General features: G+C 56.2%; 1 protein-coding gene across 3 annotated transcripts in view; it reads right to left on the bottom strand.

Annotated features, from left to right (window-relative positions):
- Positions 1-9,934: 9,934 nt before the first annotated feature.
- Positions 9,935-14,262, bottom strand: part of ACSF3 (acyl-CoA synthetase family member 3) — a 52,060-nt gene continuing 47,732 nt past the window's right edge. For all 3 annotated transcript variants that reach the window (XM_020788339.3, XM_072980451.2, XM_078380499.1), the window contains exons 9-10: positions 13,446-13,557; positions 9,935-10,290 (exon numbers count right to left, since the gene is read on the bottom strand). In XM_020788339.3, coding sequence (XP_020643998.3) covers positions 10,173-10,290; positions 13,446-13,557 — 230 coding nt within the window. In that variant the 3' untranslated portion in view covers positions 9,935-10,172. The remainder of the gene's footprint in view (positions 10,291-13,445; positions 13,558-14,262) is intronic.

The following is a 14,262-nucleotide window of genomic DNA, read 5'->3' as shown; positions in this document are numbered from 1 at the left end:
TTAGTTGATTCCTAAAGGGGAAGAGGCCTCCCTTCTTGTCCTCAAAACATTTTAGATGGTTGCGTTCACATCAACAGCCTCCCAAAGGCCTTGGTCAATGCAGAACTCTTCCTTGGAGAGCTTCCATCGGAAGGGGGGCATCCAGGGGAACTCTTGCAAAGCTCCTCCGTCTGTCTCAAGTACGATGAACACAGGATGGGTTGAAAATAGAGCCTCCACTCACGCCTGGCCTCCCCCTACCGGTTCAATAAGCCTGGGGAACGGAGCAACTCAGCACCCTTCGGAATGGGCCACCGTCGCTTCGGACGTGGGAGCCCCTTGCGGTTTGAGGTCCTGGAGGCTCCACATACCGCCCAGGCTGCCTTGGTATGTAAGGGAGATTCCCTTCCCTGCTCTAGAGGCCTAGAGAAACCGAGCCGTTCCCAGAGACTTCAGCCAGCTTTCTCCAAGCCCTCCGTCTTATGCAGGGAATGCAGCTCATCTGTTGCACACAGAGTCTGGAGGCCCGGGTTCAAACCCAGCCTGAGCCGCGAGATTCACTGAACCAAACGGAACGGCAGGAGAGGAATTTCACAGCTGTTGGTTTCCCGGCGCTTCCATGTGAGGAATGCCCTCTTCCGTTCCACAAGCATCTGCCTGTCTGGCCCACCCTGGCCCGGCTGGCCACTCGGGGAGTGAGAAGCCCACCCACCCGCCCTTCTCTGCTCTTAGTTGGGGGGGGGATGCCTGGGATGGTTCCCTCGCCCTCTTGAGCAGGTGCCCAGGTGTGGAGGCCATCTGTGGCTCCTGCAGCAGAGACTGGGTGAAGCCCAAAGGCTCTTCAGTGGCACCAGCACAGGCGTCCTCAATGCACTCCAGCCTGAATCGTCCCTCTCTGGAGGCAGAAATGTGGCAACCGTGCGCCTTCTCTGGAGTTTGGAGGGCTCTCCCGCAGGCGGCCAGCAGGGGGAGGTCGAGCACCAGAAAACGAAGCATGGGATGGGAAGCAGGAAGAGGCAGGACTCCAAGACCCATTCTCCCCTCTGCGGCCGCCTACAGGACGGAACTGGGTGTGGATGGCAGAGACCAGAAAGGCCAGGGAAGGCTTCAGGAATGGGATGAGCGTGGCGATGGTTTCAAAAACCAGTACATGTCTTTTAAGGCAACAGTTGCTTAAAAATGGCTTTACATGAGCCGGTGGGATGCGGGGGTTCAGAAAGTTGCACTGGGCCTCTGGAAAGTAGCATTCAGGTGCCCCCTCCTTACCCACCGAGCCAGGAAATTCACTGGGACCCCCTCTTTTAAAAGAAAATTGTTTCAGGAGACGAAAGAGTGAAGGCTGGATTCATGGATGAAATTCACTGGGAGAGATTTCAGGAGAAACCGCACACATTCTGGCGCCATCTGGAAGTCTGCACAGTTCTGTCTTGGATAAGTTTTTGGGAATGGCCGTTGCGTTCTTCTGAGGAGGGAGCCCAACAGCCTCACGGCGTGCAAACATTGGCCTTCTGGGACCTCTGAAGAAGATGGCACAGAGGAGCCCACAAAAGCATAAGCCGGTCAAACTGGTTAGTCTTCGGGGGGGGGGGGCACCAGATTCTTCATTGCTTGTTCTGCTGGCCAGATCTGAGAGTGGTAGACTTTAGGAAGAGCAGAGGAGAAACCAAGCACCCTCTCCCTCCATTGACAAGGATGGACAGGCACTTACCTTGCACGGAAATCTTGGGGGGGGGGGCTAAGTGTGTATGTGTGTGTGTGTGTGTGTATTCCCATGTGCTCAAACGCACATTGGAAGGTGGAAGGAGAGTGAGACGTGGGGGGGGGAGTCTGTTCGTGTGGGGCCCTGGGCCAAGGCTAGTCCTCCCATTGAAAGGCCACTGGCTGAATTGCAGCTGTCACATTCCATGCTATCAATCGCAGCCGCTGATCTGTGCCGGGTGGCTAGTGGCGATGCCATCCTGTCAGCCCACATATGCCTCGTCGCCCGTGATGACGGGAGGCTGATGTGGAACAAAGCGGCCACGATGCCAGTTCGGACAGGAGGCATATGGGAAGGGCCCTCCAGGTGGAAATGTCCCCACCGACGCCCTCCCTCCCTCCCTCCTTCCCTCCCTTTTCCTGCTCACCCTTGGCATGTGGACAGCAAGGCTAAGTCACATTTTTCAGGCTTGGTTTGGAAGGAGAAATGAATATCCAGGGAGGGCATCATGTAGGGGGGAAAGAAAAGCGCTCCCCGCAGACGAACTTCCTCCAGCACAGGCCTCGTTTTCTAACCAGGCTTCGTGTGCCTTTTCTACCAGTCCTTTTTTCTGACCTGCAAAGATGCAAATCTCCCTTTCCTCTTCCTAGGGAAGCTGTCCCAGCCTTCCTCTCCCGGCTGCTTTCCCCCAAGAATATGGCTTTACTCCTTTCTGCACGTCTTTCAAACCTACGGTATCCTGAGAAGTGACTTTCACATCTTAGTAGGACCAATCCAAATTGAACAAAGGTGTGCAAACCTCTGAGTGCCACAGAAGTCTTCATCCGGTTAGGTGATGGAATGATGTAGACCTTGTGCTCATGGCCCTGAGTCCGAAGGCTGAGCCTTTTCTAGTTCTTCACCCTATCATCTCCTGACTTGTGTACCTTGTAGCTTCCTGAAGAGACCTGTTGGTCTAAAAAGGTGACACACAGTTGGTGCATTTTAATTGGTTCTAATAAGAATCCAGCTGTGGATCTTGTTTTTATGCACTGAGGGAAAACAGCTGCATTGTTTTCCAGTTTTCTGGATGGCGTTCCAATTGGAAAGAAAGAGGAGAAGCACACAGGCCCGTGTGCACCCTGTAAGAGAAAGGCTGGACGGAGGGCCCCTTATTTTACCAAACACAAGCAGAGCGGGAGCCCATCCAAGGGCCAGTGCCAGGAGGGCCTCCCGTGGGAGGCAGGATGCTCGTGGCACACAGCCACGGGCAAAATACCTTCAGGCCAGCCCCCCACCTCCACCAGGCGCAAAGAGGGATTCAGCAGAAGGCTTGTCATGTCTCGCACCCAGGCCCTGTGGTGGCACCCGCTGGTTAGGCTGGCAAGGAAGAAGAGGGCGATGCTTTCCCGTCCCATCCTGGCCTGACTCTGCCCTCAGTCGGTGTCGGAAACAGGCATCAGTGTGTGAGTGGGCTGTGAATGGGCAGAAGGCTTGCGTCTCCTTGCTGCCCCCCCCCCCCGCTGGTCTCTGCCACGCTGGCCCCTCCGGCCGGCAGTGGCCTCTCCCTGCGCTGTGATGATGGAGGGCCCGTGATTAGTCGCCGGCTGGAGCCTGCCTGGCCCTTAATGTGTTCTGGCAGCCGGGCCGACGAGCAGATGGTTCCTGCCAGTGGCACCCTGGGACCCGGGTGAAGTGGGTCAGGCTGGGGTTGGCACGTTGGGAGGCAGAGGGGGGCTCGCGATCGTGTCAAATCATCCTCTCTGGTGGAGGAGGAGGAGGAGGAGGAGGAGAGGCACACGGTGGTGGGGAGCGAGCATCAGCCAAGCGTATCTCCTCTGCCTGGGCCTGTAGCTCTCTCGCTTGCACGGCACCAGCGGCCCTAAAAGAGCGGAGCGGTGGCGGTGGGGGCTGTGGGGGGGGACCCCAAAGGGAAGGCAAAAGAACTGGACCCCAAAAGTGACAGGCTGGGTGGTCTCACCTTGAAGCAAATGGCTGGGATCTCTCGGCTACAGTCGCCCAGCCTGGCTCTATGCTGCACAGGGGCCCTGCTGGGGAAAAGGGTTGGCAACTTCCCTGACGGGGACGGGAGAGAAGCAGAGGCTCCAGAGGCCGAGGCTGGCCCCGCAGGCGAGAGAAAACTCCTGTGGATGCCGTTTCCTCCTACCTGCACCCCAAACACACGCTTCCAATTAGGGTGTGACTCCGCGTATTTGTTATTTTACATGACACCCCTTGCCGCCGATCCGAACACTGTGGGCTGGCTTCCAGCGAAAACAATCCGGTGGCGTTTCTGTATTCAGACAAAAACTGAGCGAGGAGCACAATTATAGATGGCAAATGGGAATCACACCACGCCTGTGTTCTTTCCCGCACTTAGTGCTCCGCTGGCGCTGAGTAAATACGAGGGCAGCCCCTCGCGCTTCACCTTGGGGTTACCATGGCTCAGATTTGCGGTTGCGATCCACAAAGACCGGGGGGGGGGAGAGGTTTGGAGTGGGGCCGGGGAGGGGCACGGAAGGTCTGTTACCAGTTGCCCCCCAAGCTTTCCGAGGCTTGTGGAGGGGGAGGGGGGGACGAAAAATGCCCTGTTTTGGCCGTCTGTTGGTTCGAACTAAACGCATACCTTTCTTAGAGGTGACAACCGTTAACTTTATCCCAGACCAGCGTGTTATGGGATGCTTCATATCAGGGGCAAAAAGAGTTTAGGCTTGCAATGCTGGTCAAAGAAGGAGGGCCACCTTAGGACGGGGGGGGGGGTTTCCCGGCTGGGGTTCCCCAGATGTTCTTGGACTACAACTCCCAGAAGCCTTCACCACCAGCTGTGCTGGCCAAGATTTCTGGGAGTTGCAGTCCAAGAACATCTAGAACAATGCCACTCTGACCTGTAAGATAGGATGATAGGATGATGACAGGGTTGGCCCTTTAAAGAGACTCCCTCTCATCGAGTTGACGGCCCCTTCTCTCCACCTGCCCCTCCGAAATGGGTCTTCTGAATTCACAACCTCTTTATTTGCGTCTTTTCACTGCCAAAGATGATTTCCTGATCAAGACAGGCTTCTTTCCAGCACTCTCGCCACCTGGGCCTGGAGCTCAGTGTTCGGAGGAAGGCCCCCTTTTTTGTACTCCAACTCCCAGAATCTTCCAGTCAGCAGGACCATGGGTCTTGGAGTTGTTGCCCAACCTGGTGAGGCTCTGGCAAGGTTCCCCCAGATGCCTGGGATTGCCTTTAGCCTGCAAAACATGTTTGCCCCCCCCATTATTGTGTCTGGGTGGGATGTGTTTGTGGGCGAGCAGGGTTTATCCCCCCCCCGCAGGAAGAGAGGAAGGATGCTCTCAGCAGCCCCTCCCTCTCACCCCTCCCTCCCTGCCCCCCCCCCCCGACAGCACAGGATGAGTTGGTTCCCCCTCCTCGGCAGACGGCAGCCCTGCCGTTGAATGCCAAAGCAGCAGCAATAAAGGCATCGGAGCCTGAGATTTTATATGGCCATAAAAGATAATGTCAGCTATAAAAAGCGCCAGCAGTTCCCAGCACTGGAGGGGAGGGGTGGGGTGTTATGGTGTGTGTGTGTGTGTGAGAGAGAGAGAGGGGGGGGGAGAGGGCCTCCCCTTCCCTTGTGACCCCCATCTCCCCCCCCCCGTGCCAAGAGGGGTCGGGGAAAGAGGGCTGAACGTGAGCCCTGGGGTGTGGGGTGGGGAGGGTTAGGGTTTCCAGATGGGCGGAAAACCCACCCTTGAATGAGGGCTAGGTTGGGATTTTTGCCCCTTGAGCCCCTGGGGGTGTGGAGTTGCGGGGGGGGGCGCCCAAAGGTGCCCTGGGGATGTTCACCTTCTCCGCTGGCCAGTAGCCACAAGAAACTGAACATGAAGTTGCCACCTCGCAGCTCTTTTGTCTTTTTTTTGTTGGGGGGCGGCTTTCAAAGGCAGCCCCCCCCAGGCCCTCCATTTCCGCCCTGTTTCTCCATGATGGGATCACTTCTGAAGCCTGGGCGCGGCTGAGAAGGAAGGGCCGGCCTTCTTCCCCGCCTGCCCTCGTTTCACCTGGCAAGCCCCCCCCCCGGGGGGGGAAAGGCATCTCGAGGCTGGGCTGCAGCAAGGGAAGGGCCGGTGGGGCCGAAGGGCATTTGGGACATGCACACCCGGGATGGAGGCGCCCGAGGTCTGACCGCGCGGGCCACGGGGCGGAATAAGGACGGGGGGAGCGCCCGCCCCCGCATCCAAACTCCCTGCTGGGCGGCGATTGCGTTGACTATTCAAGCGAGTCATGGCCAGCATTCCCCTCCATGCACGAGAGCGCAGAGGCATGGATGACACACACGCGGGAATCCTGACGGTGTGGCAATGCTCGTTGTTCTTGGTCTCGGTCGCGCACCTCGGAGGGGGACTCGGGAGGCGCCTCCTTGAAGTGGCCAACCCCCCCCCCCCCACGCGGAAAAGGCTGCCGCAGACCAGCCCCCCCAACCCAAGGGAAGGAGAGGACGGGCTGGTTTAAGCCAGAGGTTAAGCACACCCAGGGGAAGAAGGAGCCCGTTCAATGTCAATTTGGTCATTTTATCGGCCGTCTGGAAAGCCGTGTGTGTGTGTGTATTGGGGGGGGGGGAGCGGAGCGCCCTGGGATCGATGCCAGGCCGGGTTGGGCGGCGGCTGCACCTGCTCTCACCTGCACCCACCACGATGGCAGGGGAAGCGGTGACAAAATTCAGAGCCAAGGATGTAGAGCAGGGGTATTCGTCATATTGATGCTCTCCCCGGATTCAGTCCATGGGCAGAGTGGGGTCCGCCCTCCAACCCCCCCCGTCCCCTCCCAGTCCCCCCCCCCATGTCTGTCTGTGACATCTACAAAAACGCACATACGCCTGGATCTGATAACATTCAGACCTGGGCGGTGTGTTTTTGCAACAAAGCCCAGGGAACTGGTGGCTAAATTACAAATGGCAGACTCGAGATGCATAAAAAGGGGACGGATGCAGCTCTTTTTTTTCCTTATCGATATAGTTAACAATGTAAAATATTAATAAATCTGCACATAACGTTTCTAAATTAAGATTTGTTTTTATGTTACACTTAGCTCCTGAAGAAGGCCACGGCCGAAACACGTCTGCCTGAGCTTTTTCAGATAAGAATGAAACCTGCCTTGCATTGTTGGAAGCGTCCTCTCCACACACCGCCCCCTCCCCAGTCGTATCCAGTTGGACTACCGCCCCCCAGAAACCCCTAGCCAGGCCCGGCCACCGAGCTATCCTCTTCAATGCGGTCCACAGAAAGGATGTGCGGCTACGTTCTCGCCTCTCTCGGCCATGGCAACAGAGTCCTGGCTAGGCAGAGGTGCCGAGTTCAAATGCTCACAGAACCAAGCTGGGGATGTCTTTTAAAGATCCGACCCTCTGCCTTCTAAATAAGTAAATAAGTCGGCCGGCTTGCCAGCCAGCGCAGCCCATCGGGACCCCAAAGGCAAAGCTCACATCCTTCAACGGAGCATGACAGGCAGCTGTTTTACTGTATTTGCTACCTGTGCTCATCCATCAAACCCATTGATCGGCCACGGTGGAGTTTTATTAATGATGTTGTCAGTGGCCGGGTGCAAGGTGTGGGGGGGCTTGTCACGGATGATAGATCACGGAGCACCCCGGCTGCTATTTATTCTCCAGTGACCTTGTCTCTCCCGATTGTTGCTCGCTTAAGAGTTATGAATGTGAGACATGATAATTTGATATTGATCTATATGGTAAGTGAAAAAATTTACTGCGTCACTGATGGTTTAACAAAGGAGATGGTGGAGGATGCCCGCAAGATGGAGCCCCCCCCCATCCCCGGCACCCCTGGCTCAAGGATGGGCCCCACTGAGTAAGGATGGGGGCAGGGGCGGAAAGAACAAGGGTACTTGATCGCCCTCCCTCGCCCCGCTTTTCGAAATAAAGCTGCTTTACACGCCCAAGATGGGTGGAATATACGTGCTTGAGCTTGGCAACCAATTTCCGTCAGTGGGGCCATGCATTTGCTTCCCTCTTGGGTGTTTTCAGAATACCAAGTGTCTTTTTATTTCTTGGTAACTTATCTTTTCCTTTCTGACTTTATGTCACAGTTAGGGTTCCAACATTTCTTAATAACCAGAAAAGCTGGGAGCAATTCACCATTAAAGCCTTTTGCATGAAAACTCGCATGCAGTCACACTCTGGAACTCCCTGCCACAAGATGCCGTGGCAGCTGATAACTAGCCTAGCTACAGAAGGGGAATGGATATATCCATGGATAGTAAGGCCACCCATAGCTGCCAGTTGGCCCGGCGGCCTCTTGTCACTTCTTCTGGGCTGGTACTGCCGGCAAAAGGTCCCTTTGGAGCTGCTGCCGTGAAAGCGAGAGAGCGGGTGCACTGCTGTGTGCATGGCTTGCACATGGGAAGAGGGTGTCCGGACTGGTGGGACTCGTTGTATATTCTTAACATGCGTCCATGTGTGCTCATGTACATGTGATGAAACAAGAAGTCTCAGGGATGAGGAAGCAGAAAAAGAGAGAGAAAACCTACAGCCGATGGGCTGCATGTATGTCACTGCTCTGGAGCGATCCTGACAAGAGCGCATGGCTCTCCCAAAGGCCTGGATGCGGGACATGTGTGTCGCTCCCATGCACAACCCCTTCAGGGTTGAAGGGGCTCATCTCGGCTGCCTGCTGTGAGCGATGCGGAGAGGCAGCCGAGAGACAGAGGGAAGCAGGCGTGCCTGGCTTATTAAAAGAGGCTGGCATTTATTTGTTCTTCCCTAATGACTCCCTCCTCCCCCCCCCGAAACCTCCCCCCCCCAGCCCCCCTGCATCTGTAGCCAAACAGAAGGAGTGCGTGCTTGTGTGGGGGAGCGTGCAAAAGGACAGATCGCAATTTACGGTGGGTTATTAGCTGTTCCTGCATGGAGATTACAGTCTCTCCTAATGAAGGACTCTTTTACTGCACCATAAAAATAAAGGTGGGGGGGGCGGAGAGAGGGGGGAAAGGGAGAAAGAACTTAAAAATAAGGGAAGAGAGGAGGAAGGAAGGAAGGAAGGAAGAAAGGAAGGAAGGAAGGAAGGAAGGAAGGAAGGAAGGGAGGGAGGGAGGGAGGGAGGGAGGCAGGGAGGGAGGGAGGGAGGGAGGAAATGCTGACAGAAGGTCCTGGACGGAGGGCCAGAAGGCAGAGAGCTCAGCCAAGGGGGTGTACACATCACACCGAGCTGAGAAAGAGTGCCTTCTTCATCCTGGGTGGGGCCGCCTCAAGGCCGAGGGTCCCACAGGCCCAGCAGAGCCAAGGTCAAAGCAGAAAAGGGAGCTCCGTCGGGACCTTCTTTGGCCAGAGGGAGGACCGGCATTGTGCAAAAGCCTTTTGAGGTTTTTGGTCCGCTCTGTGTTTGGAAGCCACCAGAACAGAGCAGACATATAGATGAGGACGGTTCAGGTCTCTGGAGTTGTTCGATTCCCCCTTCTTGGCTTCCTTGACAGGGGCTGGACTGGATGATCTCCTGGGTCCCTTCCAGCTCTGCCGTTCAAAGATGGTCATTATGACATGAGAACCTGGAAGAGGCTGCCTGGCCACGCTGTCCCCTACAATCCACAGCCCAGTTCCTGGTTGCTCAGCTCCAGAGGCGTGACTGGGGAGCTTTAATTTTTTGGGGGGGGGGGTTATGTGTAACTTAACAGAAATTCATGGTGAACCTGCCTGCAGCTGTCCCAGTTAGGGGATTTGAGGAAATGTAGCCCCCTCCACACCCCGAAGATGGATGAGATGGTTGGACAGGGTCACCGAAGCTACCAACATGAATTTGCCCCAACTCCGGGAGGTGTGGAAGTGGAAGACAGGAGGGCCTGGTGTGCTCTGGTCCATGGGGGGGGGTCACGAAGAGTCGGAGGCGACTAAACAAAAACACACCACGAAAAGGAATCCCATTTCTGGAGAGGATGGTGGCGATCTTCACTTGCAACTTTTTTGGGAACCCATCATCTTTGGCCTTGGTTTGGGTTCAGCCGTGAATGAAGACAAAGCGGGTCAGCTTGTGGTTGTCGGACCAGCAGCTGCTTGTTTGCGCAAGGTCTTGCCTCGTGGCTTCAGTGGGTGGTGGGTTCTTTTGCGGGGAGCTTCTGTCCCAAAAGCTGGAGGACACCAACACACGGGGAAGGGAACCGAGGGGGAAAGCCCGGCACCCACCCCCTCTTTTGTGTTTTCAGTGCATCACCCAGTTCCGTCCCTGCTGAACCCTGAATCTGCTGCATGGAGAGAAATGAATCACCCGCCAAGAAAGAGACAGACCAGGAGCCAGGGTTTGTAAGACTTTGATTTACAGTTCCTGAAAATGAATCACAGATTCTATCCAGGCTTGACACCTGACGATAAATGAGCCAAAGGCTTGTCGATACTCAAGGAAGCGAGCAGGGCGTCGGGAAGGCGACGACGGCTCAGAGGCGCTCCTGGAAGAACCCGAAGGGCTTCGGCCGCCTCCTTCGGGGCCCAGGTGAGGCCGCAGAGCTTCCCCCTTCTTGGGCGCCGCCCCTGCGCTAGGAACCGTAGAAGTGCCGGAGAAGCTGCTTCTTGTCCACTTTGCCCATCTGGTTGCGGGGGATCTCCTCCACCAGGAACAGCTCGGAGGGAATGGTGTAGGGCGCCATGAACTCCCTGCAGGCACAAGCACAGGTCCTTCTGGTTAACCAGCAGGCTGCGGCAAGGGGACAAGCTTCTCCCCAAAGGCTGGTGGGTCCCACCCCACGCCAAGGGTTCCCTCTTGTCTCCCAGGATGACGCTCTCAACACTCAGGCGAAGCCCCCTCGGGCAGGCAGGCACAAACCGCTGCGAATGGTCGCTGCCCCAACAGGCTTGAACCTTTAGAGATCCAGCAAACGTTTCTGGACCTCAGAGCAGCGCAACTCTGCTGGACTCAGCAAAGCCTTGACGGCAGCCTCTTTTCCCAAGTTTTCCTCCCTACTGCTCACCGTGTCAAGGACTTACAATCCCTGACTGGGAAAAAGAACATCCACGTTGCGAACGGGCATTTCAAGACCTTTTAAGACTCTGAAAGGGAATCCATGCTGGAGAGGAGGATCCTTGGTGGCTATGAGCCCTCTCAGCGGGTTGAATCAGGACTCTCTGGAGAGCAGAGAGAGAGAGAGAGAAAGACTATTCTGCATTTGTGGGCTTCCTCGGGGTCTTTGGGGAGACGGCGGCCACTCTGCTCTCAAGCAGAAGGCGGGACGAGAGGCCTCTCTGGCCACACTGGCCCTTCTTGCGTTCTACCGCCATTCATGCTGACCATTCCAAAATGCTACCCGTCAAGAAGGGTGCCTGCGTCAAGCGGGAATGGCAGGAGCGGCTGGAAGGGTGTTTTGCACCCACGGCTTCCTTTTATCAACTCAGTGAGGCCTGCAGACTCTTGCGCTTAACCAGTGGTACCTCCACTGCCACGAGACACAGAAGGGGTGCATCTCTTGTGCTGTCAAACTGCATCTGAGGTAGGGTGTCCCTAATCCGTAGGTTTTTCAAGGGATGTCCAGCGATTTCAGGGCTGCTTTTACTGTTGCTCCTCCCTCCTGGTGACCTTCTATGGCTAAGTGGGGATTTGACCAAGGTCTCCTAAGTTCTACTCCATCACTCTCTCCATGAGGCTACGCCGGCTCTCCCAGAAGTCGTCTAGGTGGGACTCGGAGGCTTTATAACTGTGGCCACCACCATTGGAATCTCCCTCGTCTTCCGGCAGGTCTCCGACCAAGCCCACCTGCTGCGGAGGATCCCTCCAGGGACCTTTGAGTGTGCTAGCAAGAACGTTGGACACCCAGGGCGTCTCCTCAAGCTGTGCTTTCCATGCCACCCATTTAAATGAGGAATAGAAATCATCACCGAGCATGGAAGTCCTTCTGGGGGGGGGGGCAGGAAGAGGCTGTTTCGTTTGCTCCAGTCCTGGAGGGAGCCTGGCGTTTGATAGGAAAAGCTGGGGAGAGATCTGAGACTGAGACCAAAGGTGGAGAACCCCTCTCCTAAGAGACAAGGCACCCCAATTATCTGTCTGTAGGTGCAGGGGGTCTCTCTAGAAGGTGCACTCAGACGGAGCACCTCCAGGAGGCCAACGGCCATTGCTTCTAATGGGCTCCCATCAATCCTTGCAATTAGCGATGGCAGCGGGAGCAAACGACCAAGCACTCCTGCACACTCCTCCTCTGCCTGGGTACCTGGGAGGCCTTCTGCCCCCTCCCTGTGTGCAACCTCCCCCCCCCCATCCATTTGTGTACCAGCAGGCCTGCTGGGACACGCCAGGAATGGCAGCTCCTTCGTCCTGCCCAAGTGGGGACAAGGAGCAAAGTCACTTTGTCCTTTGCAAAGTGAGGGGAGGGGTGGGGACTTTTCTTTCTGCGACGGCACCAGCCTTGGGCCATGCCCGGCTCTCCCAGGCACCTTCCCTGGCACACAGAGTCTAAAGTGACAGGATGGACCCGCCGAGGATGTCCGGGCTCTCTCCCTTCACACACACACCCCCATTGCCGCTCCTGGCTTCAAATTATCAAGCGTGATCCTTGCCATATGGAGCCCTCTCCATCGACTCTGCTTTGGTCACCGTGAAGAGATGGGAAGCGAAAGGCTCTGAACACATCATGCTGAAGAGGGACATGTGTCTCCTGCCAAAGAGAGCAGGAGACGGGGAAGGAGGCGGCGGTGGCGGCGTGGGGTGGGCGAGGCAAGCGATGTGGAAGAGGAAGAGGAGAGACAGGGCGAGCAGTGTGCAGGGGGGAGCCTGCCGGGGGTGGGAGGCCTGGGAGGTGACGCGCAGCTAAAGGACCACAGAGCCCTTCCGGGAGCGCAGGACTGCCACATCGAGATCTGTCACAGTCGGGGCTGATCTGCCAGGAGGAGGCCAGCAAAAAATGGCAGCTCAAGGGGAAAGAGAGCAAGAGAGAGCGATTCCACGGGGGCAGAACAGTGCCCTCCCTCCCTCCCTCCCTCAGTGGCTCTGATGAAGAGCGGGACATGCTCTGCTGGCGGCGAAGGAGGTTCAAGTGTGGCTAGGAAGGCTGCGCTGGGCCCCTCGCTTGCGCCCCGGCCGCTTCTCATGGCTCCCAGCGTTCTGTGTTGCTGTGCGCCCTCCCTTATTTTTCCTTCATGGTCTGCGTTCATGTCAAGACACAGCACCTCTTCCTCCTCCTTTGAACGGCCGGCTCCCTGTGAATCTAAGGGGTGCTCTGCACACACTAGGCACTTGAGCAGGAGGGGGAAAGTGTGTGTGTGTGTGTTGTGTGTTTGGTGGTGACAGGGAGCGATAGAACCCAGGAACATGGGTTCGGCTGCCTTGCCCCAGGTCAGGGACCCCTGTTTCCTCCTGGCCAGTCCTGTCCATTCTGATGGACCACGAGGGCTGTCTGTCTGGGGCTGCTTAGAGAAATCCTGCAGGTGCCCGAGCAGAGCAAGGAGACCTTTGGGTAGTGTGGGCGGCATATAAATTAAATAAATAAATAAATAAATAAATGTGTTTAACCCTTCATTTCCCCCAACGGAACAGAACTGCCATGTGTTGGATTCGGGAGAAGCTGGTCATGAAACTCAGAAGGACTGGCCTTCTGCCAGTCACAAGCTCCGAGTCTGACCTACCTCGCAGGCTGGTTGTGAGCATAAAGGGGAGAGAAGGCAAGCCCCGTCCGCAGCTTGGAGCTCATGGGAGGAAAAACAGGCCCCCGGTGTCTGTTTTTGGTTTTCCCCAGAGAGGGCGGCTCTTCCGGACTCTTGCGAACAGAGCCAGCCCTCCCGCAAGGGGGAAGCCAGCCGCCCCCCCCCGGCCCCGCCAGCCTTACCTGGCCCATTCCTTCAGGCTGCTCAGGGACAGGGTGTGGCCACTGCAGAGCTTCACCACGGCCGTGACCTTCTGACCCCACACCACGTCCGGGGCGCCAATCACAGCCACATCTGGAAGGCGAGAAAAAGGGGGAAAGCGTCACGCAGGGGAAAAGCCACCGAAGGGAAAGGAAGAAAAATAGCCACCTTCCCCTCGAGGAGGAGACGTGCAGGCAAAGGCTCTCCTGCTTAGCCAGGGCTGTGGCTCTGAGTTCATCGCTCCACCGGGATTCCTGTGCCACCTCAAGGACTCAACATCCTTCCTTCGGCACAGAAGCCTCCGGAAACTGCTGCCCGACTCTTCAGATCTCCCTGGGACAGATTAACACAACTGCCTCCGGCGATGTTTATCCTTAAAACTCAGCATCTGCGTTAGCTCAGTAGGCACCCAGGATGGTTTCTGTTTGTGCTGATCTGCTTTTCAGCCGCTTACGGTGGGGCTCCCAATTCTTGTTCTTGTTTTCTTCCAGCTGCCTGTTTTTTTTTTCTCTTTTGAGATTTGTAAGCCACCTCAAACACCACTTAGGAGAGGAAGGTGGGCGTCCGTCTCTCTCATGGGGAGGCCGGTGCACCTCCGCCATCTCAGGGAACACCTTCTTGGCACTCTGTTTCCCCGAAAATAATACAGGGTCTTATATTAATTTTTGCTCCAAAAACACATTAGGGCTTATTTTCAGGGGATGCTTTGTTTTTTCCCCATGTACAACAATCTACATTTATTCAAATACAGTCATGTCATCTTCTTATGGTTGTTGCATAAGGATGGAGAGCGGGGTA

This window comes from Pogona vitticeps, chromosome 10, assembly GCF_051106095.1.
Source record: "Pogona vitticeps strain Pit_001003342236 chromosome 10, PviZW2.1, whole genome shotgun sequence".
NCBI classification, from domain to species: domain Eukaryota; kingdom Metazoa; phylum Chordata; class Lepidosauria; order Squamata; family Agamidae; genus Pogona; species Pogona vitticeps.
The sequence above is the reverse complement of the archived record's forward strand: the minus strand, read 5'-3'. Positions and strand labels throughout refer to the sequence as shown.